The 27,560-nt window shown below is 39.6% G+C and overlaps 2 protein-coding genes across 2 annotated transcripts in view; one reads left to right on the plus strand and one right to left on the minus strand.

The window, feature by feature from the left end:
• The window catches only part of LOC120540294 (guanine nucleotide-binding protein G(i) subunit alpha-2), a 149,633-nt gene extending 140,358 nt beyond the window's left edge, over positions 1 to 9,275 (plus strand). Inside the window, exons 6-9 of the mRNA XM_039770932.1 lie at positions 3,374 to 3,503; positions 4,168 to 4,321; positions 7,706 to 7,917; positions 8,615 to 9,275. Coding sequence (XP_039626866.1) covers positions 3,374 to 3,503; positions 4,168 to 4,321; positions 7,706 to 7,896 — 475 coding nt within the window. The 3' untranslated portion in view covers positions 7,897 to 7,917; positions 8,615 to 9,275. The remainder of the gene's footprint in view (positions 1 to 3,373; positions 3,504 to 4,167; positions 4,322 to 7,705; positions 7,918 to 8,614) is intronic.
• Positions 9,276 to 9,630: 355 nt separating this feature from the next.
• Positions 9,631 to 27,560, minus strand: part of LOC120540293 (cadherin-related family member 4-like) — a 51,003-nt gene continuing 33,073 nt past the window's right edge. The window contains exons 11-20 of the mRNA XM_039770931.1: positions 26,393 to 26,495; positions 24,875 to 25,078; positions 21,457 to 21,602; positions 20,911 to 21,052; positions 20,546 to 20,751; positions 17,706 to 17,839; positions 13,986 to 14,042; positions 11,792 to 11,861; positions 11,539 to 11,566; positions 9,631 to 10,065 (exon numbers count right to left, since the gene is read on the minus strand). Of these exons, the coding sequence (XP_039626865.1) occupies positions 10,010 to 10,065; positions 11,539 to 11,566; positions 11,792 to 11,861; positions 13,986 to 14,042; positions 17,706 to 17,839; positions 20,546 to 20,751; positions 20,911 to 21,052; positions 21,457 to 21,602; positions 24,875 to 25,078; positions 26,393 to 26,495 (1,146 nt within the window). The 3' untranslated portion in view covers positions 9,631 to 10,009. The remainder of the gene's footprint in view (positions 10,066 to 11,538; positions 11,567 to 11,791; positions 11,862 to 13,985; positions 14,043 to 17,705; positions 17,840 to 20,545; positions 20,752 to 20,910; positions 21,053 to 21,456; positions 21,603 to 24,874; positions 25,079 to 26,392; positions 26,496 to 27,560) is intronic.

Here is a 27,560-nt window from a genome sequence, read left to right on the forward strand (position 1 = left end):
GAAATAATTGTTTTATTGAGTTTTATTAAAGTAAGTGACGGTAAAACATTAACAAAACTTCAGTCTTATTCTCATCGTTCAGCAGTCGGAGGAAAGTTCAGCCTTATGCATATTATATGCACTATATGTGGTGTGTCCTCTGTGTTATCAATAGGTGGGCTTGCTGGCAGTTTACTTTAATTCTATTAAGCTTCTCCGCCCACCAGGTTGCTTTACTTAAAATGGTTTCAGTTTCCAGTGCATATCAGATCATAAGCTTTCAACTAAGACCAAGGTGAAGGTTTGAGCCCCATTAGTCTGCGATTAGTCGCATTACAGATGATGAAAAGACAGACATATTGATGTATTGTGTCACTCGGTCGCCTCTCCTGATAGAGATATTTTAAGAGCACATTTGGATTTAGCGTACACAATTCCATGATTCCGGTATTTTTCACCCTTAAGAGATTTTTTTTTTATTGGCCCACTTATTGCTGCAGTTATTCCTGGAGTCGGCCAGCAAGCTGGCTGCTTCTCATGCTTGGAGTTTTCTTAGATCTGCATATCAGTGACAAGAAATGAAGCCTCCCTGTGATCCTGAGTCAATTTGGCATTTGCTTTTCCTCCTACTTAAGAGCAGTCATTTCCATTCCATTTTCCATGGCAGATGAAAGTGTAAGGCAGGAACGCTGAATTCCAAGAGCTTTTAAATATTAACCTTTTTATTTACTCAAATTATTTTATTGGCTGTAACAGTACTGTACCTTGGCCGTGTGTTGCAAGATATGGGCATAAAAAAACTAATAATTTAAATTAATAAGACTCTTCTCCTGTTCAGAATGCAGCGGGAGTGTTTGCTCGTTTTTCATCTGCTCTGACAAGGCTGCAGCCCTCCAACCATATCGAAAGCGACGACTTCAGTCATTTGCTATTAGTTAATTAAAATGTGTTTGCACCTTTGCTAAATATGACCATACAGACAAAGTGAAAGAAGCCCCCCAAAGCATGTGTTTTAGCACATTTGCTAAATGGCAAGAATTTGAGCTTTGTGATCGCCCAGTTGCTGCAGTGCTTATGAATGATGTGTAGTGTAGGTGCTTCACAGACGTTCACACCGCCATTTTAAGAATCGACTCACTGAAATTGCAGTTTGCGTATCCATTACCAGAACCTTTCCATCCATCCAGCTCAGTGTAGTGGGGATAAACTGGAGAGCAGACCACCAGGAGACACTTCTGCTGGATCACTAAAGGGGCAGGCGAGCTTTCTTGGTGGTCAGTTAAGCCATAGATGAACTCTGATTTTGCGTTCTCCAGATGATATTCTGTACGAGTGCAGATATTGTTTTGACCCGTGTAATTATTTTGTTTTCTTATGTAGAGAACCGCTTTATGTTTTGTAAGACTATAAAGAAATAACCTCAAATATATGGTGCTGTAAACGGCCCAGTTTTGTTATCTTTGTTTTGTACTGTTGTGTGCAGATCTTATCTTCAGTCAAAGTCCAGATTAGATTGAAAGGAAGCGAGTCAGGCATTTTAAAGAGACAACTCCTACAGCACATGGGCTGTCAGACCCCAGGGGTCTTATTTTCTACGCTGGACTGTAACATGTGGCCTGTATGTCATATTTGAGTGGGCTTGAAGAACCGTCATTAACTTCTGAAGGCCAGAGACAACACAAATGGCTTACATGATGCCGCCTGTTGGAGCAGCTGGTGAAGATGAACATCGCATTGCTTTTTGGCTGCAGTCGTTGTGTACTGCCATTATCTAAATATGCAGCACTGTGGTGGACCTAATGAACCAGCTAAATCCATTTGAAAGCTTTTGTGAAAAAACGTTTTTTTATGTCGTGTCTGTTTCATGTTTATAATTAATGAACTTTTAAGTTAGAGGAAAGGTGAGAGATGATGTGTAGAGACTGATGGGTGTCATTTATGATGAAAACACTGGAGAAAGCTTTTTATTTATTTATTTTTTCACACAACCACCCGAAAACTTTTTTGGTGATTATGATAGACCACATCAAGCATCAAGCAATCATGTAACTTCAGAATTTGGAGACACGTGAAATGAACATTTACTGAATTTAGTGTGTTTAACCACTTCATGATGCTGACACATTACGTTAGCTCAACTGAACTACCGATGTTTTGTTGCTGATTTTTGTTTGTACTCGACGTCTTATGTTTCTCGTTTCTGTCTCCAGCAATCATCACCCAGCTTTGACGCATTCCACTTTCCCCAATACCTTTCATTGTGTTCGTCACTGACTCACCCTGATTAGCTGGAAAGAAGTCCAAGCGTGAATGTAGACAATGAATTTTAAGCACCAGCATCATGCCACTCTTCATGCATTTGTACACGTGAAGCACATTGCCCACCTGCTGGATGTTGTTTGATGTTCTGCAGTTGCCAAGAAATTTCTTAACATCCTTGAATGCCTTCCAGATGATTTCAAAGTGCTTGTCATTGATGATGTGTCCAATTTGTGCCTTCCTCAGTCTTGGCATCAGGTATTTGTTGAAACATCAGCCTCAGATATTGAAATCCTTCACCTTCCTTGTGTGTCACTTTCACAAACGTTTTCATCAGTCCAGGTTTTATGTGAAGAGGAGGCAAAATTATTGTGTTGACAAATAGGTAATGTGCTACACTCTTCTGCCAGTTCACACTGTGGCGCTCATACAGGGTGTGATGCAAATCAATGAATCGGTGGATTTCTTCAGTACACTGTGGCGCTCATACAAGGTGTGATGCAAATCAATGAATCGGTGGGTTTCTTCAGTCTGTTTGAACGCAGCATCTTGTTAAGACCTGATGTTCTTCTGGATGAGTGAAGTGGGCTGAATGGCAGACTCTTAGCAGTTGTTTTCTTTATGTCACTGAAAAAAATCATCAATTTGATAAAGTGGCACTGTGTGTGAAACTTGAGTCTAAATGTCTGCCTTTGACCAAAGTCGCTGAATGACCACTCCTTGTTCATATTAGTGATACGCTGAAGGTGTATATTCCACATTGCTACAGGACACCTGGCCCTTCTTATTTCACGTAGAAGCGCTTGTTTTCGCAGTCAGTTACAATACCTGCATGATCCAGACTGACGTCTCCAACTCTCTTCTGCTGGAGCACAAAGAGATGATACCTGCCTTGGCATGAAGCCCGTTAAATGACTAAAGTGACCCTTCAGTTACTCCTCTGGAGCGCCGCTCCTCCTACATTGAATAACTTTGTGTTCTGTTCATAGGGAATACGCAGTTCATCATTCCTGTGATATCGTGGCACCCGTTCTTTCTTGTCACCTCCGACATGTCCTTGATGTTGTACATCTCGGGTGTAGTGTGTGTCCTACATATTCCTCACAGTGCACATCATGTTTTCTTTTCATTTTAGGATGTTTGATGTTGGTGGACAGCGCTCTGAAAGGAAAAAATGGATTCATTGCTTTGAGGGGGTAACAGCCATTATATTCTGTGTAGCACTGAGTGCCTATGACCTTGTGCTGGCTGAAGATGAAGAGATGGTAAGTCACAGCATGATAAGTCAGGATGCGCATGTGTCCGTTTTTTAATGTATGCTTGACATTAAACAATAAAATTTGTATTTGCATTCTACTTCAGAACTTGTCACAGTGCTCTTCGCCTGCACTCAATGAAAATAAGCTGACTTGAACAAGAATCAGTGGAGAGTTTAACAAATGTCAACGTTACATCAAAATCTACAGCAATATTTAATAAGTCTTGGAGATAAATGGATGCTATAAAAGCAAGAAAATCACAGAAACCGAGCCAGATATCACAGCAGGGCTGTGGGGCGACTAAATTACATACTGTAGCTGACATTGGAGCTGTTTATCCAGTGGGTTTACACAGAGATACCTTTGGTGGTCCACATTTTTATGCTATTTGTTCTAGGCAGGCTGCTAATGCTTTAAAGTTTATAAAGTTTAGACTTTAAAAAGCAAACGGCAGCAATGCCACGTACAATATTTGAAATTGCACTAGCACCATCTAATGGTCAGGCCATGTAAATACAAGGTACTTGTGAGTCAGTGTGTTGAAATTAACTAACTGTTGGCCTTTAATTGTAATTTTTTTTTTTTATTAAGCAGTATATTTCTTGATTAATTACCAAAATAAGAACAAATTTGCTCATTGTTGACACCTGCTCTGCTGTGTCTCCTACAGAATCGAATGCATGAGAGCATGAAGCTGTTTGATAGCATCTGTAACAACAAGTGGTTCACAGACACCTCCATCATCCTCTTCCTAAACAAGAAAGATTTGTTTGAAGAAAAGATCACTCGCAGCCCTCTGACAATTTGTTTCCCTGAATATTCAGGTACTTTTTGCCTTTACATTGTTCATTTATATTTTGATCTGCCCACAGACTTCATTTGCCAGGTCATTTTCACAGAGTTCTCCTTGCCAGCTTTGGGTAGCAAAATCAGATCTGATTTGTTTGAGTCATGCCACCTTGGCAGTTTCCAGCATCTAAAACATACACACATGGCACTTCATGGGCCTCTGCTGTCACTGTTGAGATACTCTGACAGCTGCTGGACTATTAAGAGCTGTGCATGTCACCCTGTTATATTAAGTGTTATTACTTTTATTTATTTGTCAGTCAAGGTTATGTAAGGTCATTTAAAACATATATATTTTACAGTTTCTTCCTGTGCATATTTATGTAAGGTGTTATAGCATGGGATATGGTACCAAGATAACAGTTAGCTTTTTGGGCAGTTTATTTGTGCCCCATGGTTAATACCTGCATGTTAAGAAAGGAAAAAAAAAACATAAGTATATCTCTACATGCTTTTTAGAGCAAGAATTAGGTTAGGATGAATGCCAGTAGTTTGGTCATCCGTGTCTTAAGACAGCTATCCAGTTTTAGAGAGAACTTTATTTGCCCCAAGACAATAATCTGAGTAAAAATTATTACAAACAGCAGCATCATCACCCCTCAGTTACACATAAGAGCATCCTCATTGAGGCACTATACAGACATTTTGCCATTGGTATAAAGGAGCCCCCACAGCGTTTCTTGACCCACTTCTGCCGAGTGATTCGTTGGCAGAAAGTCCTCGGCGTTGGTGTGTCACAGAGAGGATGTGCAGCATTGTGCATGATGGCACTCATTTGTGTCTTCATTCTCTCCTCCACTACCATCTCCAGTGGACATCCCAGAACTGAGCCTGTTGCCTTGATCAGCTTTTTCTAAACCATTACAGGTGCACAGCTAGGGCCCTTTGCAGATGCAGTGGGAGTACAGCAAGGACCAGCATTGGATTTAACGCCAGTCCATTGTAGGGCACGTGCCAAGCCAATGTGGAGCTATGGAGGAAAATGATTCAAGAAATAGATGGAGAGTTAATCTAATGTCATATCTTCGAATTGCTCGTGGGTCCTCTCCACGTGTTTCTTGGTGATATTAGTATTGACATCTAACAAAGGTGGTATAAATTTATTGGAACCAAAGCAAACATGACTGATGATGAACATTTCATTAAGACTTTACCGGCACATTGATATTAATAGAATTGCTCCAATCCATTTGGTGCTTTTATCCCCAGAGTTCTCTGCATGTTTAGAACTATAAAATTGAGATTTCATACAACTACACACTGTCACTGTTTTCCAATCTTTTTGTTTCTGTGGCTAGTATTGTTTTTGGTAAATGTTATCATCACTTTCTACACGTTAGAATTGGTGACCATTGGATCCATGATGTGCTGCTCTATGTTTAAGGCCATAATATCCATCATTTTTTGGTGTACATCAGTTAAACAGTGCCATTACCAGAATGCCCCCACATAAGGTATTAAGTTTTAATTTCAGATACACAAAGAGAACTTGGCTCATATAGCTGACAGATTTTGAACAGCTTGTATCCAAAAAGCCAGAACAGATGTAGACAAAATTAAAGCAGTCATAGTGCTAGGCCAACAGACCTGAATGCTACACCAGGAGACAAGCAGGTCAGACAGTAGAAATCTAGTAAAATGCTGTAAGGCTTACGGACCACATTAGTATCCTAGAATGTGAAAGTGACCGTATGAACGTATTGAATTTTAAATGAAGGGGCAGCAATTAAAAAGCCAGACAGTCAGGCTGGATATGATTGTCGAGACAGATGGAGACTTGTGAACAGACCTAGAAGCGAGTTCCAGAGAGTAGGAGCCACAGCACTGAAGGAGCATTTGCCGAGGGCTGTGTGACAAGTTATTGGAACAGTCAGAAGACTGGCATTAATATGAGACGTCTGCCATACATGTTTGTCCTTCAGATGTCTACGCCTGGATGCTGTTTTTCATTAAGCACTCTAGCTTGGTCACTGAAGCTCATGCCAAGTGCATCTCAACATCCTCAAGGTCATGAGGTCTTCTGTCTATGGAGTATTTTTTTATAAAGGGCCTTAAACATGCATAGATGTTACTTGCGTGAGTTATCCACTTGTTTTTTTTTAACAACATTGTTTTCTTTTTACAGAATTGAACGTAGAATTTTTTTTGCTTCCAGAAATATTTTGTTTCAGTAAAGCCTGGAGCCGTTCTTTCTTTTAACGTTGCATTAAATTTAAAAAAAAAAAAAAGACTTGAGCCTCTCTTTTTGCTAACAATCTTTAAACACAGCATCATAGAACATAAAATATCAAAAATAGTGCACAAACCAAATGTTTTCTTTACTAAACGGAGGCAAAGATGACACTCCGTTAACTTCAGTGTAAAACTCTGTGGTCAACTAACTAAACAGCTGCTGCCTCAGGAGTTTATTTTGGCAAATTCCAGTGCAGCTCTGTGTGTGATCAGCTGATTTGTTTTTTTGAGATATCATAACAATGAGAGGTTCTGGTTGTCCACAGTTTTTTCCAAGACCATCATGGTAGCCCACAGCAGTTTTTGCCATTTATATTCTAGACTTATTTATATTGTGAAAGACCAGCAAATAACATGAAATAAAAAAAAAAATGTTTGTGCAAATTTTTTTTTTCTTCTATGCCTTGTGGCCTTACTGAACCTTTACTGTGCCTCGCTTCCTGCATGTAAACCCCACTGAGTCCTAACATGCATATCTTCATAACAGTGGTGTTTGAGTCATAGGAATGATGTGATCTCAGTTGGATTTCTAAGTTATTGTCTGATTTGTGACTGAATGCAGCCCATCACCATTTCTAATATTCTTTTAGGATGTTGGTATTCCTGCTGCCTTCTGTGAGAAGAGAGCAGAGCAACATCTACTCAGACGTGCCTCCTGTTCTGTCAACTAAGTGAACTTGAGAGCTTCATTCAGGGAAGTGTAGGCAGAGAGAGACAAGTGTGCTGGTTTAAGCACACAGTACCCAAATTAAATAAATGTCTATATACACATTTGATGAATGCCTGTCCATTTTTGCCATCCAATTTCCTATACGGTACATCTTAGAGAGCCTGCTCCTAAAACAAATCAACCTTGAAATCATACAAATAATCTGGCATTCAGCTTAGTAACTCACTGCCACCTCACAGTTTGCATCTGGTATTCCTCATACTTTCAGCATGGAAGAATATGTGTATATGTCATTATTGCATAAGCCAGGGCACAGCAGAATGAAGGGTAGACACACTGGGGAATTTTTTCAAAATGGATTTTTTCTCTATATTCCACTTCATTCAGATAAAGACAGAAACAAGCCTTATGAATGTTCCCCATCCTCATTTCTGAACAATCAGTTCTAACTTTTCAGGTGCAAACAAGTATGAGGAGGCAGCCAGTTACATTCAGACCAAGTTTGAAGACCTGAACAAGCGAAAGGACAGTAAGGAGATCTACACCCACTTCACCTGTGCCACAGACACCAAGAACGTGCAGTTTGTCTTTGACGCAGTTACTGATGTCATCATCAAAAACAACCTGAAAGATTGTGGACTATTTTGAAGAGACATTTTTGGGATGGAGGTAAGAAAATCTTTTGTATCTGTACAGAATATATGAAATTATTAAATAATAGACAGGTTTTGACTTTTCCTTAAACTGTAGCTATTGTCTCTGTGGTGGTGCCAGGATGCTGGACACAGGAAATGCAATTAAAGTTTTTAATGTACCATATGGTTTGTTTAATGTATCAAGTAGTATACTAAACATTTTTCCCCAAATGCAGTTAAAAAAATACTGTCACGATGTACTTTGTGTCATAATGGCCTTCGTTATGGGTCTTTTTCTTATTGACTTGAAAAATAACCCTTATGTGATGTGTTTGGAGAGTTGAATTGCATGTTAAGAGATCTGTACAGTAAATGACTAAACTGGCTGTGCTTTTGTTCTGATTGTGGTGGATTCGGTTAGCAGCTGAAGCTCGCGAGTTGCCTAAATACCCTCTGATTTAGGTGTGCTCACAGGAACCTTTACATGTTTATATCCTCTTTTTAGGATGAACTAAATATTTCAATCCAGTTACTTAAAGCCAATGGGCTGCATTATCAAAGAAAAACAACAAATTCCCCAGTTCTTTCATTACTTTTTTTTTTAATTAAGAATTTCTAAATATGTATATTGTGCCTTAGTTCCCACTTTGCTGTTAACAAATGCAGAGCAATGGCTGTACAGTACACCAGTGCTGGGGTTGATGGCGTTTTCCCTTTCTGTACCCTCACAGGATTACTTGAACTGCTCTGTTCATCAGAGAGACGCATGGGACCCACCAGGACAGATTGCACTGGCTAAGGAATCCTGCTTTTGTCTGCTTTTTTGTATAAGAAAGGAAAAATAATGGAACTGATAGCTTGGAGAGCATTTTAAAAGCCTGCGGGGCTGCAGATTCCCCAGTTATGTTATGTATTCTTTCATTATTATTTTTTATATTTAAATTTGAGGGGTTGTGTAATTCCAAGATGTCTTTTTTAAGTATTAAGTCAAGACAGCAAATCATTTTTTAATTGACAAAAAACAGTTAGTTGCTTATTTTTAGATGTTTATTTGAAGTCTTAGTTTGATGTGAAAATTTTATGAAGCATTTGAGAGCTTAAACTATTTTTTAAAATAACAGGGGCTGGAAAATGTATGTATGGGGACAGGAATCAAGAAGAAAAGGATGGAAAGTGCTATTTGATAATGTTTACACAAAGTCCTCATTTCTAGCAAAATCTCCCATTTACTGCTGCGTGATGGCTAAGAGTTTTTTTTGTTTTAAAATTGTAACTTGCACAGGCCAGCATAAGTTCCCTTTTAACAATATATACAAAATAAAAACTTTTTCATGAGGGGTGGGGGGAAATCCAGATGTTTCTTTTGAAGTATATTTAATACATGTAAGTACATAACATCTTTTTTTTGTATTTTCCCAGTCCATTTCTTTTGCAGTACGTTGTGTGCCTTGACTCTGCTCTGTTTACATCTCTCACTCTTAGAACTCACTGTTAGGGGTAGCATGGATTAGTAGGGCTTAATATTTCTTTTTTTTCCTTTACATGATGGAAAGAAAAACCTAACAAAAAATAAAGAGTAGTCTTTTGGTAAAGAGTAAAATGCTTAATGATTTAATTTAAATAAAGGTTCAGTCACTCAAAATTCCTGTTGATGTCTGTCTGTGTGTATGCTTTAGATTCTGACAGGGAGACATTCACATATATTGAATCACATTTTCTCCAAAAACTCGCTTCTAAGCAACTTAAGTATTTTAAAGTAGCTGTTTATTAATGCTTATAATTCAGTAAACATTTAGACTGCAACCATTATTCCAATTAATAAATAATAACAATTGTTTTCTAAACATTCAAATTGAAAAAGTGCTAGACACCAGTCTTCAGTTAACTCAGTGTTGCATATACAAAAGAACAAAAATTCAAAGGCTTATTTTTGTAGAACTGCCACGTGCCTCAGTTGTAGCTTCAGTTTACATTTTACTATCAAATGACACCTCGGGTGCCTGAAGGCTAACAGAATCAAGTTGCAGACAAAAAGTATTTACTTCCACCATAAGTACCTCATGCAGGTTCTTACAATTGACATGACAAGGGTTTTGCAGAGAAAGCCGATTCTAAGCCCCCTGTACTCAATTCCATCGTCTCTGCCCTGTCTGGGAGTTGAACAGGTAGTATTTCCCTGTAACTAGGAAACAGAAAAAAAAAAATCTTAAGATTTTCCTTATAAATATATAGCATCTACAGATAAATGTGAGACACTCAGTTATATTTGATTATTGCTTCAGGGACTGCATGACTTTATTGACTAATATGTTAATTTTACCCCATCAGATCTACAATTGGTATTCCCACACACTGCAGTACTCTAGAAGTGTTGCACTCTTTTCCTACAGGTTCACATTCGCTGCATGGCTTTCTTTTAACTGATTTAATTTTGGTTTATCCATCTGTTCTTAGTGATTAACTTTTTGATTCACTTTATTGTTTTAATTCTTTCCAAGACCTGTTTAAATGCATTGATTCTTTTGATTTAATTTCTTTCATCAGACTCCTATGACATTTTCATGCACATACAAAACTGGGATAAGGAGAGTAACCCGCTTAACACAGAAACCTAGTTTCTTACAAACTCCCATTTGCAAATGTGCTTCTGGAGTTCTCCTTTGGCAAAAACACCCTGATGGCATTAAACTAAGCAAAAAAAAAAAAAAAATTCCATCGTTGGCTGCTGTGAATCTGAAAAGCATGAAGCCTGGGATCCAATTTTCTTGTGTTTTACAAATGCGTTTAGTCCTTCGTGTGCTGTGAAGTAAATAACGTCCATCCACTTTTTACATCGTTGACCAGAGTCCTTGACGATTTGCGCTATGAATGCTGTGTCACCTGATCACACTGTTTGAACATATCTGTAGCAAATACAGTAGCTGGATTAAACTAACACTTTATCTGTCTGTTCCTGCTACTGGAATTCACACAGCACACTCTTTTCTGCTTGGCTTTGTGATTGAGCCGCGCTAAAGACTGCCATACTGGTACGTTTGCTTCTTGCCTTACATCCAGTTCTGCTGGGATAATAATAATGCAGTTATTTTTTAATTCAATAAATTAACTATTGTGTTAGAACTCACCATGCTTCCTTCTTATGTCCTGCCATGTCAAAGCTTTAGTAGTACGTTGTAACATTTTTGGTGAAAAAGATACATTTGTGGGGAATTCAGTACAGCTGAATCCCTTAACCTTTTTCTCTTTTTATTTATTTAGCTGCTTTTAGATTAATACATGCAGGTGCTAGTTCATATGTTAAGACTATTGATGTGTGCATCTCTTTATTAATTGGCAGCCGTTTACAACGTTTGTTTAACCCTGTAAATGGCTGAAGCGAGTGCTGATTTTAGTGACGTGATTCATTACCAGCAAAAAACTGACCTTTGAAATTTGCCAAAACAACCACCAGAGGGTTGACACCAGCACTCTATAATCTCTTTTCATGTTCCTTTAGCTCCCTTGTATGTATTTAGAAATCTTATGAATATTTTTCAAGTGTAAATTTGTTAGAATCTGTCGTGCTTCATTTGTAGTGCTAGTTCTTTTTAAATGTCACCACCAACTTTAAGTATATATATATATATATATATATATAAAAAAAAAAAAAATGTACCTGGATCTCTTGCTTTTCCATCAAAATCCTGTTTTGAGATATAACAAAAAAATATTAAATTTTAAACACTGCTTCCTGGTTTTTAATTCATGTTGGAGTAAACATTGTAGAAAATGTATTGTTTTACAGACGTGTATATTACATAATGTAATATATTTCAGTTTACAGGTGTGTAGCATCCTGACATTTTGACAGTCATACGGATGTTTTCTCTTTTTAGGAATGCAAATTAATGACAGTTTTCCTTACTAACCGATGGTGTTGCTGGTCCTTCCTGTACATCTGCTGCTGGCTTCTGAGCATTGTCTCTAAAATCCACAGACCTAGAACAAGGGGGAAAATAGTGGGATTACATATAGCAAAAGTTAATACAGTATTAAAGTTTACGTACTTAGCAATAAAATGTAAAATGTAATGTTATTTAGATTATTAGCTGGTGACAAAGAAATCCAAAGGGATCAATCGGTGTCTGAAAGCAAAGGCAAGTAGTGCATGACAGTAGCTCAGTAAAACCAATGAGGAAAGGAACAACTGTGCATAGTGCCACGAGTCTGGGTGATATGGTTTACGGAATTTTCGCCCCAGCACGTTTGCCAACAAAACTACATTTTGCCTCCATGATATTTCTCTTCACCCCAGTAACTTCTAATGCCCACATGCAGACGTTTTGAGTGTTGGAAGTTTCTAGAAAAAATAAAGTGAATAATCGTTCGCAGTGTTCTTAACTGACTTTTCTAATTTAAACATTTTTGTAGCAAAATGATAAAGTTAGCAATAGTGCATCACTTAAATTAAACGTTCTGTAAACATATATACATTTTTATTTCGATTAAACAAATCTAAATGATTTTGCAAAAATTAATATCACATGCTGTTGCAAAAAAATATGTGAAATACAATTATGTACTAAATTAATATCTTTGTAATTTACCGGGGTTGAAATGTGGGGGGCAACTTATCTGGATGCCAGGCAATACACGCACAAAAAAAACAAATTAGAGGAGACAAGCTGTAAACCAAAAGAAAATGAGTCCGTCTTACAGTAAGTATGTTGAGATGGTTTCAAGACCCAGTGTTTCATGCTGAGCATCAGAAATCTGAAGTAAAATAAATCTTTTCAGTTTCTAGCTTAAGCTACAGCATGGGGAAAATAATTTAATTGTGACACACATGAACATTTATCTGTGTGTGTTCTGTATGTCTAATTTGCAGGGTGTTGAGTAGATTTCTATAGAGTCTGCTGGCCTGAATACTGAGCCTTGCTGTAAACATATCCACACAGACTAAAAGGTACTGAGCTATAAATCCTAAAAGGCAATTTCTAATCTGGACAAGTATTTCTTTCTTCCATGGCACAGTAGGCTTTTTGAGAGAAGCTCCCTTTCTCTTTGTTAAACTTTGTTATTAATAATTTGATGATTTAAGCTTTGGCATGTTACAGTACTTACGGTACTGTACTTTTTAAACAGAGAATATGCTATTATCATCGCTGATCTGAGCTTTGGCTTGTCTCAAGTGCTGTTCTAATGAGCTCTGAACTTGACAGATGTCGCAAGGTGAGCACCGAGGATCTGAAGGCTACCTCATGTCCACAACATCTATGAATGTAAGAGACTTTAAGAAATGTAAAGTGGGATAGATTAAATATTCCTGCATTCAGCTGGTAACATTGTGGTCAGAAGCAAACCATGCCTGAGGATGGCAAAGGTGAAAATTTAGAGCAAGGGTAAAAGTAAGGTGGATAGAATTTAAGATGGGCCAGCCTTGATTCCTTTTTAGGTTGAAAGAACTATCATGTTTCATGTTGAATTCAGGTATTGTGGCATTTGGTAGATTGCAGAACCAGTTTAAACCTACTATGTCAGATGCCATTTAATGCTGTGCAGGTTAAATTTGATATTATCAGACTGAGTGGAAGGGGGTGTTGAGACTTAACCTTTAAATATACTAGAAAAAGCAAGCAGATTACAGTTAAAGCATAAATATGTGATCCAATCTTTTCAAATGCAATTTGGCAGGACCTTGTGGATATATAAACTAACTCACTCCATTGTGAACTCTCTAACAATGAGTCATGCTGAATTTTGGTGTCATCAACCTGGCCACTTTGGATCGAACGGCGTGTTCCTTTTGTGGACATGGCCAGCTGAACCTGCTGTATTAACGCCTTTTAAGTGTAAAATGTAAACCTGTACACAAGGAGAAGTCTCACCATTTTACTGCCACCTACTGTACAAACCTGTTACTGACAGCAGCAGCAGCACCTCTTTGCCATAAGAGGTATCTTGTATGTGTTTTGGGTGGTTGATTATAATAAATATTTATATATATTTTTCTTCTCTTGACCTTCTTTAATGTTTTAATTTCCCCTTGGGGGCAAATACAATCTATCTATCAGAACAAAAAAGACAGACAATCGAGATATTAATAGTAGATTATTAACTTACGTCTTTTGTATCAGCAGCTGGGTCATTTCTTGAACAGGAGGCCTACAAACTGAACACCTGAAAAGTTGAAAGCAAGACTTTACCACGGAGATAAGTGATCCTGTTGTATAATTTAAACATGTAATGAAACACTGCTAATAAGATACATGGACACTATTCAGCACTTGTGTCTCCTGTGTTCTTAGTGTCATTTGTCATTAATAAAATTATGACTTGGTGATACTGTTAATACACAGGGCTTTGGGAAGGTGGGAGAAAAAGTCACACAGGCAAACAAGCGAGTGTGTGATTCAAGAACACTGAACCCCTGAATCAGCAGAGTTTACCACTTCACCACCATACTACTTCTTACTTTTATTTTCATGATAGAAAGTTGCAAACCAGATGTTTAAAACAAGCTATTTTTTTGTATTTTCATATTTTACTTTTGTATCAATTCCTTTCCCAAAGCCACATTATGGTTTTTACATATGAACAGGACAGAGTGATGGCATATTGATTAAGAGGCACTGCTTCAGATACCATCAGGTTACTCCTTTGATTACGTATTATCGACCCATCTTGTTTTGGAGGATTCCAGGTACTCGCATATGAATTGAAATCTCATTTTAGATTAGGTGGCGACTGCGATATCCTAAAATGTGGCGATTTGCATGTTAAAGTAGCAGAATAGGCTGTGGGCATCTGTAATCCAGACTTGATTCAATAACAGCAGCATTTATTTCTGTAGTACACTTTTGTACAGAGGATGGAGCTCAAAGTGCTTTATAGGATTCAGAAAACAACTGTATGGTAAACTCAAATTTAAAACACCCAACTATTTTCTGAATCTCTGTAATATATTAAATCAGGAGAGTTTGGCAGATTTGTGAGTAACGTTCCTTAATAAATAAGACTGCTTATGTAATGCATGGGAGTTAGTACTGCTGCCTGCCAGCCAGCTAACACACCCGCTGTGTTTGCAGAATTTGAATAGCATGGCAGTCTGCAGCGATGTGGCGCTCCCCTGGGTGTTCTAATCCCTTTCACATCCCAAAGACACTGATGGCTCTAAAATGGCCAGTAAGCACTGTTTGGCACCAGGGCAACATGTGAACCAAGTATGTTAAACAGAATATGTATAGTTGTAAAAGGGTTGGGTAATGTAGACTTTTGGGATGACCATTACAATACAATACAATACAATACAATTTATTTTTTGTATAGCCCAAAATCACACAAGAAGTGCTGCAATGGGATATAACAGGCCCTGCCTCTTGCCAGCCCAAGCCTTGACTCTCTAAGAAGACAAGAAATAACTCAGGAAAAAAAAACCCTTGTAGGGAAAAAATGGACGAAACCTTGGGAAAGGCAATTCAAAGAGACCCCTCTCCAAGTAAGTTGGGCGTGCAGTGGGTGTCAAAAAAAGGGGAGTAAATACAATACACAGAACAAATGCTCAGTACATTATAAAAATTTACGAAGTACAATTTAGCAGTAGATGATATCACATAATATGATTTGGATTTGTTTAGAAATTAGTGTTGCTAACTCAAAGGGCTTTGGCCCATGCCTTGATAACCTGTTGGTGGTCCTTGTGAATTTCGGTAGGTTTCACTTCCTGTGTGGTGTGTTGTTTGACAATAGGGTGGTCCTGCAGCAGAGTTTCCACTTGCATTTGACTGGACTTAAGGGCAAAACTCCAGACTGTGTGTATTCAAACTACCGACTCACATATAATCGATCATAAAATCAGACCCGACTTACACCCCGGTTCAAAAATACACCACTTCATTTTTTTTTATCTTCTTGCTTCCTCCAATCTCGCATCAGTTTCTCAGACGCATCGAATTTTGTTGCTGCAGCGCAGTTAACCAGTTTCTTTCGCTACTTTAACAACTTTTAAATTTAAACACCAGCGTATTTTCTTCTGATCGAACGCTCCAACGTAGAGAAGGGATGCTCTTACGATAAAGGTGTATGAGGGTGTGAGATACAAAACACTGCAAACGTCACTTCGGAATAGTTTGGGTTTTAACGTGTGGACACGTAGGCACAATAGAGACAGTCTCCATGGTTACTCTCTCAGGTGGGTGTTAGCATATAAATCTCTTGGACCAATAGCAAGAGTTTTCCGCATTCGACTTCAACAACCGACGACATAAAATACCGGAAATTATACGCTAAAATCAAGCCCCAGCTTATACGCGAGTATATACGGTACCCATAAGTCATCACAAAGGTGTTGGATTGCATGGACTTCAACCCGTCGCGATTACGGTGTGATTTTGAAATTGCCTTCACTTTTTGATCCAAGTCTTGTACATTTCAAAGAGCTTAGTGATCTGTCCTTTTAAGTATAAAAATTACCCCAAATCTCCAGGTTTTTTTATTTATAAAACTCCCAAGTAGCATTAGAGGTAAATTCATATCCAGTAAGGTGGCCAGGAAGGGTGTCTGTCCCTCTTTTAAATTGGGGTGGCAGTGTTTCCATTAGAGTGCAAAATCAATGACATTGCAACAAATTTGATTGCATTGACAAAACCAGCACCTTCGGTTTTGAAATCACAAGAACCTCTTCAGTGATAATGACGTGAAGCATTTCTGGAAAGATTCATGGAGGATCACGACGGAGGAGCACACTGTTTATTCAGTTTACCTCTCTGGGCAAGTGATCTGCACAGATTTGAAACCTGCTTTTAACAAAAGTCTGGAGATGTTGTCAGTTGAAGTGCTGGATAGTAAAATACTGAACTGAAGATGTGTCGGGTGGGGGTTTCTGTAGGGTGGATTTCCTACCTTTTTTTTTTTTTTTTTTGATGTTACTGTAGTGAACAATTAAGTTGGTTCAGGATTAAATTACAACCACTACACACATCCAGTCAGAGATGGATGAAGTTGTCCAAATTCTGTTTATTAATTTCTTCCAATGTTATACAAATGTGAAGGTATGGTCTAAATAAAATAATACAGTACACTTAAATTAGCTATCACAGGTTTCTTTCTCTTAAATTTGTCAATGTTAAACATTAGTTATTAAACAGGTACTTTATTTTTCCCCACTAGATGGCGAACTACACTCAACATCAATATCACAAAATTGCTAGAACGCTAAACCATAAAGTATTTACTCAACTTAAATAAGTAAATGTACACATTTTACATGAGGATGCCATAATACTGTAATTCTATAAAAAACATCCATCCATCCATCCATCCATTATCCAACCCGCAATATCCTAACAACAAGGTCAGGGGGGTCTGCCGGAGCCAATCCCAGCCAATGCAGGGCGCAAGGTGGAAAACAAACCCCGGGCAGAGCGCCAGCCCACCACAGTCTATAACAAACGATAGGTGTGTGAAACTGCAAACAGCGTCTGTTCAACTGTACTTTAGCTTCCTCAAAAGTGTATATTTTAGAAACTGTACTAAAATATTATATACCCAAATTACAAATTTAAACACATAAACAATATACTTTAAGGACGAACAATTAAATTCCACTTACTTTATATATAATTACGCAAACTTTCACATTTAACAAATGAAGCTCCTACTCTACTGCTACGCCGCCACCAAACTAATCTATAATGTTCAAAGTGAAGCCTCTGATTGGCCAAGTTCCAACTCAGCACAGGCCAATCACAAGAACTAGTAATTGAAGGTGAGCGACAACTAATTAACGACACAAATACTATATTGCCTTTTCAACAGTTACCATTTAGTTACATGTTAACTCACCACTGCAGAATCTTCAGTATCAGCAGCCCTAAGCCAATGAGGATGAGGGCCCCAGTCACAGTCAGGACGACGACATACCAGACCTCCGGCTCCCAGTACGTTTCAAGCAGAGTGACCACTTGGCTCGATTTGGTCTACAAGTAGCCAAAACAAAAATAAAAATCCGGGTAATGACGCTTAATGACGCATAATGTGCAGCCTACTTCTACAGAGTATTTACTGTGCATTTGCCTAACACTTTAAAAGAAAATACGGAAACAAGGCAAACTTCAGGGGAATGAATTCAGTAGGAAGAGGCCGAAAAGGAAATAAAACTTTGAATGCTTTGACATCATTTAAGTATGCTGTAATTGAAGTGATTCCATAGAGAACACTCTTTCAGATAAGCAAATGATAAAGTATATATTATACAAGTATTTACCAGCCTAAATAATGCCAGTGAAGTCCGTAATACAAGGAGGACTTTTATTTGTTATAAAATTAATTACCCAGGGAGGGGATGAACATGAGAGGCAGGACAAAGTATGAAAAGGAAAGCAGTAACGTGCGTCTCTTACATACTTTCTTAAACCGCTGCACCTCCCTAACGGGTGGGGTACATTGTGTACTTGCCCACCGAAGTAATAACAATCACTCCTTTCACCTCACGTACCATTTCAGAGATCTTTAGCCTCTCCTATTCTTGACATTTCAGGTCTGGGAACTTCCAAACATCCCAAATCTAATGTCATTTCTCAACTGGCCAGAAGGGGCACTCTCACCTCTTATAAATTTTTACGTTTTCCTCACTAAGTTCCCAATAAAAGAAGAAGTATTATGTCCAAATCTTATTGAAGAATTTCATCCTGAAGGGTTATCAAAAGAAGAAATGAGTGCAAGGGCAATCCTAACACCGAGAAATGATGACGTCAAACAAATTGACGCAAAAATTGACGATGGGCTACGCAGCAAATTGGTTAAATGCGTATCAATACAGTAGACGTTGTTGAAACAGTTGGTGGTGATGGTCTGGAAGATCATCAACTTACAATATCTTGAAGAATATCTACAACCGTTAACAACGTCCGGTCTTCCACCGGCCGAACTACTGTTGAAAGAAAGATGTATTGTAGTGTTATTGCGTAATTTATGTATGAGTGATGGGCTATGCAATAAGACAGGATTAGTTTTATTCAGAATTGGTCAAACAACTCTGACATGTAAAATTTTAACAGGCAACAAGAAAAAGTTAATGTAGTACATCTTCCGCACAGAACATTAGACCCCAAAGGAGATCTTGATATGCCATTCGTATTAAAACATTTAAACCTTCCCGTTAGAATAGCTTTTGCTCTGACAATTAACAAATCACAGGGACAAACATTCGAAAAAGTCGGTTTATTTATTAGAGAGAAAGAAACGATATTCACCCACGGGCAGTTCTACACTGCGTTGTCACGATGCAAGTCCAAACGCTGAATCAAAATTCAATGTGATATTGATGAAAAGTTAATGAAAAACAGAAAAAGTATAAATTTAAAAAGTATTTGTGTTTTAATTTCAAAGCCAAACAGAACAAAAAAACGTATAACACAACAAATACCAGTAAAGCAGCAAGAAACAATTTTCTTTCAATTTATTACGTTTTACTATTTTTTTCTATGGTTAATTACTTGCTGTAATGTAAAATAGTTTTTATGCGTATGTAATCTTGTTTAAAAATTGTACATCCACTTCCCCATACGCGAGCGGCAGAACCACAAAGTGGCTTAGTGTGTAGCGCCCGTCCAGGGGTTGGCGAGTGAAGTGAGCCTCCTAGTTGTATTTAATAAAACTAGCCAACCCGCGGCGTACCATACGCCGCATAATCAGGCCGGTTTTTTAATGATTTTTAAGCACAGGGAGAAAATTAACATTTGAAAAATCGGTAATAAATCAGCAAGAAAAGCAACATTGTAACAATGCACGGAACGAACCAACACACAATCGTCCGTGACTGAAAACTGGCGGACCGCCATCGCTCATGTGCCCACCTCCAACTCGTCACTTGAGTCGTCGTCATCGTCGTCTTTGCATAGTCCAGATGCACCTGTGACTCACGTAGACTTTCTGTGTTCCTGCAGGAGCATCTAAGACGACGCACGTTTGTCGCGGATGCGAATTGCTGTATGTAGCGGTCGTGCATCATAACTGAAAACTCGTTTTTTTTTTTAAAGACTGCTTACTTCATTGTGTTTTAACCTCAGTTGTCAAGGATTGTTTTAAGGATCTCATGGGATACCCCTCGCAAACTGTTTTACACGCTGCACATGGCGACTCACCTCCGTGAGAAACATGCCTCTATGAACAGTCAACGTGGCTCGGAGGTGCATGACATGCACATGACATTAACCTGACCTGCACTGCATGTGGCCTCTACGACAGACGAATATAAACGACGCCATCTTTCCTGTGTCGTCGAGTCCGCGTTGGTGGGCGTGGCTCTGCGAGTTGTCGTCGTATCTAATGGTCTTGGAGTTGGTGGGCGTGGCTCCTTCCTGCGTGCTCCATAGGTGTCTTGTCTTAGTGAATTTTATATTTATTTATATATATATTTCTCTCTCTCTCTCTCTCTCTCTCTCGAGAGAGAGAGAGAGAGAGAGAGAGAGAGATATAGTGTGGGGGTGGGTAAATATAGAGAGAGATATAATATAGAGATAGATGTTGAAAAGGTCAATAGGTTACAAGGCCATGAGCTTCCCACCTGTTATTTTTCACCGATAAGCTAATGTGATTTCAAGTGTGGTAAAGATGTCCACTCTGGTCTCCTATGAAACATTTAAATTAAATTTTAATCGACTTTTCTGCTGCTGGATGCTTACCGGTTTGGGTGTTGTGGTCGTTGGTGCTGTAGTCACCCATGGCACCACATGGACAATCACCACCACGGTTGTAGAATATTTGCCATCAGAAACTTGAACTAGAATCTCAAACGTTGTGGGGTCAAACACGCCATCTGGGTTATAGGAGAATGCGTTTTTGGAATAGAGCGCCATACCCAGGATCGAAAATCGATTAGTGGCGCTGCCTAAGAAAAAGCAATTTCAGAGCGTAAACATGGAGGCCATAATATATAATAAATAACATGCAAAAATCCAACATTGTGAGGCTCTTCATAAAAATGTACCCTTCACTTGAGTTTGTCTGATCAAAAAAAAAAAATATGAATTCATGCCATCTTCCTCACCAGTGATGATTGTGGCCGTCAGCCCATTGCCATCCGCATCTGTGCAGGAGAAGGATACGATAGACTTGTCGCTCTTGAGGGTCGAGTAAATACTAAACTCAGACATAGTAGGATCACAGACTGGTGGGTTATCATTCACATTCTAAAGAAAAGACGCAGAGTCCGGTTAGATTCAAAGCAGGTACCATTTGAAACGATTCCGAATTTCATTTTGTTGAATGTCTGTGTGATGCCCTAGAACAGGGGTGTCGAACTCCAGGCCTGCAGGTTTTCATTCTCACCCTTTTCCTAATCAGTGACCTGGAAACCTGTTCAGCTATTAGCATTATTAGCGATTACTGAGTGTTTGGCCAACGGGAACCACAGCACTTTCTGTAGACACCTCGTGAATCGTTATGCCCATTGAGATTAGGGCAGACAAATGGAAATCTTCTACTTTTCAAAAATCACTTTTATTCATCCCCAGAGGTGACTTGTACTAACTGGTAAAACATCACTCTCTGAACAGACACAACATTTTGGATTTAAGAGAGGACCATACCGTACCATAACGTTAATTGTGATCTCTTGGTTTGACTTTCTCTGCTTGGCTGGGTCTGGCTCAATATCCTGATTGAGATCCACAGCTTGTACATTTAGCAGGATAGTGCGTTGTGTTTCGTAATCCAGCTTTGTTCTCAAATAGAGCTCCCCTGTACAATAAGAAAAAAATACAGTGCTTGTAAACCATCTGAAGAACAGAACATGGAAAATGTGCAAATAATAGGCATCTATCTTGGGCCAGAAAGCGGTACTTGAGGTCTGTGCCATTACTGGAGTTTTAATTTGTATTAATACAGGCTCGGACACAAACTTGGATACATTTGGCACATATGAAAACTGGACAGACAGCAATGATAAATACGATGTAAAGAAAGAAAGAAACAAACAAACAATGAAAGATTAAATAACCCGCAAACAAAAGCAGATGATGTGCACATATTGATGACATGTTCTCAACAACAACTTAGCCTCTTGAACATGTATGTGTGCTAAATACTAGAATACTATGCGTATATAAAATATACATATAGACACACAAACATTTATAGAGAGACAGATCAGGGGTCCTCAAGCACGGTCCTGGAGGGCTGCAGGTTTTTGCTCCAACCCAATTACAGTTCTACATAAGAAGAAGCCCTTACTGCTCAAGTGACACTCCTGCTTCACTTTGGTGGTCTCGCTCATTAAGATTTTGAACCCTTATTGCTTATTTTAGTCTTAAACTATTCTTGGTTTTTAATGGCTCCCAATTAGCAATAAGATGCAAAGAACAAAAGAGACCAGCAGTTCTCCATTTAGCTTGTAACCATTTACACCTGCGTGTTTTTATCACACACTATTGGGTTTAACTAAATACTTGGAAGGAAAGTGAAGAGAAAAAAAGTAAAGGACTGAGAAGTACTCGTCTGTTTCAAATCATTTGGATGATCTACTCAGAAAGGGGAAGGAAATCTCGGATAAGAGAAGGAGCGGACATGGCAGAGTTAAAGTACTAACAAGCCATGAAATTAAATTATTGGCAAGAATTGTTTTCTAATTAAGCAACTGGGTTAGAGAAAAAAAACCTGCAGCCATTGTGGCCTACCAGGACTGTGATTGAGGACCCCGATCTCTCTCTCTCTCTCTCTCTCTATATACACCGGTATATATCTATCTCTCTCTATATATATCTATCTATCTCTCTCTATATATATATATCTATAGAGAGAGAGAGAGAGAGAGAGAGAGAGAGAGTGTCAGTCTGTCAGTCTCCACACACACCGCTTAGAATTAAGCCCAAAAAGTTCTATCTTGGTCTCATCAGACCAGAGAATCTTATTTTTCACCATCTCAGAGTCCTTCAGGTGTCTTTTAGCAAACTCCATGCGGGCTGTCATGTGTCTTGCCTCTCCTCAGTGTGTGGAGACAACCAGGCACTGCTCATCACTTGTCCAATACAGTCCCCACAGTGAAGCATGGCGGTGGCCGCATCATGTTTTTCAGCTGCAGGGACAGGACGACTGGTTGCAATCAAGGGAAAGATGAATGCGGCCAAGTACAGGGATATCCTGGACAAAAACCTACTCCAGAGTGCTGAGGACCTCAAACTGGGCCGAAGGTTTACCTTCCAACAAGACAATGACCCTAAGCACACAGCTAAAATAACGAAGGAGTGGCTTCACAACAACTCTGTGACTGTTCTTGAATGGCCCAGCCAGAGCCCTGACTTAAACCTAATTGAGCATCTCTGGAGAGACCTAAAAATGGCTGTCCACCAACGTTTACCATCCAACCTGACAGAACTGGAGAGGATCTGCAAGGAGGAATGGCAGAGGATCCCCAAATCCAGGTGTGAAAAACTTGTTACATCTAAAACCAAGAAGACTCATGGCTGTATTAGTTTAAATGGGTGCTTCTACTAAATACTGAGCAAAGGGTCTGAATACTTAGGACCAGGTGAGATTTCAGTTTGTCTTTTTTAATAAATCTGCAACAATTTCAAAAATTCTTTTTTTTGTCTGTCAATATGGGGTGCTGTGTGTACATTAATGAGGAAAAAAATTAATTGAAATGATTTTAGCAAATGGCTGCAATATAACAAAGAGTGAAAAATTGAAGGGGGTCTGAATATTTTCTGTACCCACTGTAGATAGAGTATGTATGTAGATTGGAGCACTGTAGAGATATATATCTATCCCTCTATATATATATATATATATATATATATATATATATATATATATATATATATATATATCCATTTCCCAACCCACTGAATCCGAACACAGGGTCACAAGGGTCTGCTGGAGCCAATCCCAGCCAACACAGGGCACAAGGCAAGAACCAATGCAGCGCAGGGTGCCAACCCACCACCAGACACCCACACACACACACAAAGCACACACCAGGGACAATTTAGAATCGCCAATCCACCTAACCTGCATGTCTTTGGACTGCGGGAGGAAACCCACGCAGACACGGGGAGAACATGCAAACTCCATGCAGGGAGGACCTGGGAAATGAACCCGGGTCTCCTTACTGTGAGGCAGCAGCGCTACCACTGGGCCACCGTGCCGCCCTCTCAATAGCGCTCTCTCTCTCTCTCTCTCTCTCTCTCTCTCTCTCTCTCTCTCTCTCTCTCTCTCTCTCTCTCTCTCTCTCTCTCTCTCTCTCTCTCTCTCTCTCTCTCTCTCTCTCTCTCTATATAAAAAATAGAAAGCATATATACACACACACAGAGAATTAGTAGAATCAGAACACACAAAGGCTGCAAGACCACCTCAAAGCTACATCACCTTCACAGCTTTGTCTACCAGACCAAAATGAAAGAAGAGCCACCTCCAGTACCAGTACCTCCAGTATCTGTTAAAATGATAGGAGCTTCTGAAAAAGAATTCCACATGTAGCCGGTAGTTAAACTGAGCCATGCCAACTTCTAATTGGGCGACTAGTCGATAAACTCATACTGTGGCCTCCTGGCATACGCTACAACTCAACAGATACCGTTGCCATCAATCAGCAGGACCATTTGGTTCGTCACCATCATGAACGTCTATCCCTGTTGTGATGCAGATGTTGAGAAGAGAGAAGCCCTGTGTTGAACCCCCCACCACACCCCACCTAATGAGTATCCCAGTAGTACGTGTTCAGTACTGTAGTAGTTATTTAGTTTCAGGTACTCCAGCTGTTATAAAGTGCAGCCATTTAAAACTGAATACAAATCAAAACCTCCACGTTACTTTGCCAACTTTCCCATCCACTCCCTGCCAGTGACTTTTGTTCAACAAGTCTACACCAACAAACCAAACCATTCAGCAGGACCCCACTATTTGAGGTACAGTATGCGGTGGTCTGTATACAATCCCCTGTCTAAGCCTATGAATGCACAACACTTTAGTAAAATCTGGTAGACTCAGCAGACTTTGCATTCAGTTGTAATTACCAGTCATGGGATCAATGAAGAATTCATTGCCAGAGGTAATGGAGAAGCCGATAGCATTGAACTCCCAGTCTGGATCAGTAGCCTTCACGATGCCAACCCCAGCACCTGGCACAGTGTCCTCTCGCACGTTGAAGAAGAACGGAGGCAGAAACTGAGGGTTACCTTCATTCACAGGAGTTACCACCACAATCACTTGGATTTCAGCTGAAAAATACAAGAGTCGCAAGTGAGAATGAAATGCTGTTCAAGTAGGGTGAGCTCAATGGAGCATATTGAAAGAAATCAAAAAATAAAAGACCTTTGAATTGTCGGGCAAAGCGAGCGGATGTGGGGTGAGACGGTCTTGGCCGCTCTGCATTCAATCTCCTTTAAAGTTCTTGGTTTTGCTTATGCTGGATTGAGAAAGTTTTCAGCCCCCTTCACCTTCTGCGTACTTTGTGGTGTGTCATTTTTGCCCATCAATCTACAGCCAGTCTTCATCTATAATGCGCCGCCGTGGCCGTCCGTTTGTCTGTCCAGGATTTTAAAATCAGCCGTTAGCTCACAAACCACGTGACGTCTACTGTCCGCTTTCGGGGTGATGACTGACCATCCATCCATTTGCCAACCCGCTGAATCTGAACACAGGGTCACGGGGGGGTCTTGCTGGTTGACCTCCAAGGTTATTCCTCTTTTTTTTTTTTATTATTTATTTTGATTGTATTGTAGAATCAACTCTCTGCCGTGTGGCGCATGCGTATGGGCGCCATTCTCATTCCCTACTACCTTCGCCGTAACTTCCCCAACCTTTTTATATCATAAATCATTCTTGAGGCAGACTGAAGACTGAAGTGAAAAATGTAAGAAAACGTACTAAGTAATTAAAACACAAACACGGACTTGATCAGTTTTAACGTCAAAAGATGGCGACACAAGAAGAGAAGACGCGGGCGGCTAGGGTGGAGAAAAGAAGAGCCGCTCACGAATCAGCAAGCGCATCAGCCTCGGAGCAAACGAATGGTAAACGTACAGAAAAAAAGGACGGACACTAGGAATGCTCAAGTGAAGTGGATTCACTGCACGTTATCGTTATAGCAGTGCACCGTTACCGGTAACTCATAATGACAAAGTTCAAATGGGTCTTCAGAAATGTTTGCAATTTTATTAACAAAATGAATTCTCATTTATGTTAATTCAATATTTTGCAGAAGCCCCTTTGGTAGCAATTAGAGCTTTGAGTCTTCTTTGGTAAGTCCGTACAAGAATTACAAAATGTGAAAGGACACCGAACATCCAAACCAACTGAAGTTTGAGATACGACCGCATACAGCAGATGGCTAATTAGGGTTCATTTTTTTTTGGCCCAAAATTTTCCATCGTTAGAATACTTCACTTAGGATTTAAAGATAGTAGGAGAATAAAATTAAAAAAGAGAGACAAAAATGAGCAAAAAAACAACAAAACCAAAAGAAGCTGAATGCTCTCAAACGATCGCCCACCTTAAAAAAAACCCCACAAAGTGACAGACATTAAACGTACTCGTGAGGGGAGGAATTCCGTTGTCGGAGGCTATGATGGTGGTGGTGTACTGGAAGTTGTTGGCTGCAATCAGAGCGTTGTCGTAGTCCAAGGTGTTGTTCACCTGTGAAAGAGGGATGGAGAGGTGCACATGAAGATTTAAATCAAACAAACTCTCCGCCCAACCCAAATTAAGACTTTTAATTCTCAGTTGTGTTTTCAGTCAGTCGGTCGGTCGGTCGGTGTCCAACCCGCTATATTCGAACACGGGGGTCTGCTGGGGCCAATCCCAGACAGCACAGCGCACAAGGCAGGAAACAAACCCCCGGGCAGGGCGCCAGCCCACCGCAGTCCATTGTGTTTTGATTTTCTATAAGTTTTGCAACGTTTCAAGAACTCCAAACCTATTAAAGGTTCACACAGGAATTAGCATCAACTGATAACTCGGTGGGGCGGCACGGTGGCGCAGTGGTAGCGCTGCTGCTCCTCCCTGCATGGAGTTTGGATGTTCTCCCCGTGTCTGTGTGGGTTTCCTCCGGGCACTCCGGTTTCCTCCCACAGTCCAAAGACATGCAGGTTAGGTGGGTTGGCGATTCTAAATTGGCCCTAGTGTGTGCTTGGTGTGTGGGTGTGTTTGTGTGTGTCCTGCGGTGGGTTGGCACCCTGCCCAGGATTGGTTCCTGCCTTGTGCCCTGTGTTGGCTGGGATTGGCTCCAGCAGACCCCCGTGACCCTGTATTCGGATTCAGCGGGTTAGAAAATGGATGGATGGATGATAACTCGGTACTTGTCATAAAATGGTGGAATGGAACTAAGCACCTCTGAAAGCCAAATACACCGAGACGGACGACAAGCACACCTCAAAATGAAAGAAACGCTGAAGAGATGGAGGCTTCTAGATGGGCGTGTTTGGTGGAAGCCCTTCATACCCAGAAAAGCTCACAAAAATAGGCACATTTATTACAAACGAGCTTAAATACCCGGGGTTGCCCGAGGGAAAATATATATATATTTTTTTTTATTGTTTGAGAAAAATATCATTAAAAAAAAAAAAAAAAACTTTAAAAATAAATTAACAAAACAACGAAGACTCACTAACGTACTTGTATCGTTTACTGCAGTGCCTTGGTATTTTCTATACTGGCTAAAGATGAAAAACGCAAATTGTAAAGTTCTGGACTTCGTACCCT

This window comes from Polypterus senegalus, chromosome 12 (assembly GCF_016835505.1).
Source record: "Polypterus senegalus isolate Bchr_013 chromosome 12, ASM1683550v1, whole genome shotgun sequence".
Classification (NCBI taxonomy): Eukaryota; Metazoa; Chordata; class Cladistia; order Polypteriformes; family Polypteridae; genus Polypterus; species Polypterus senegalus.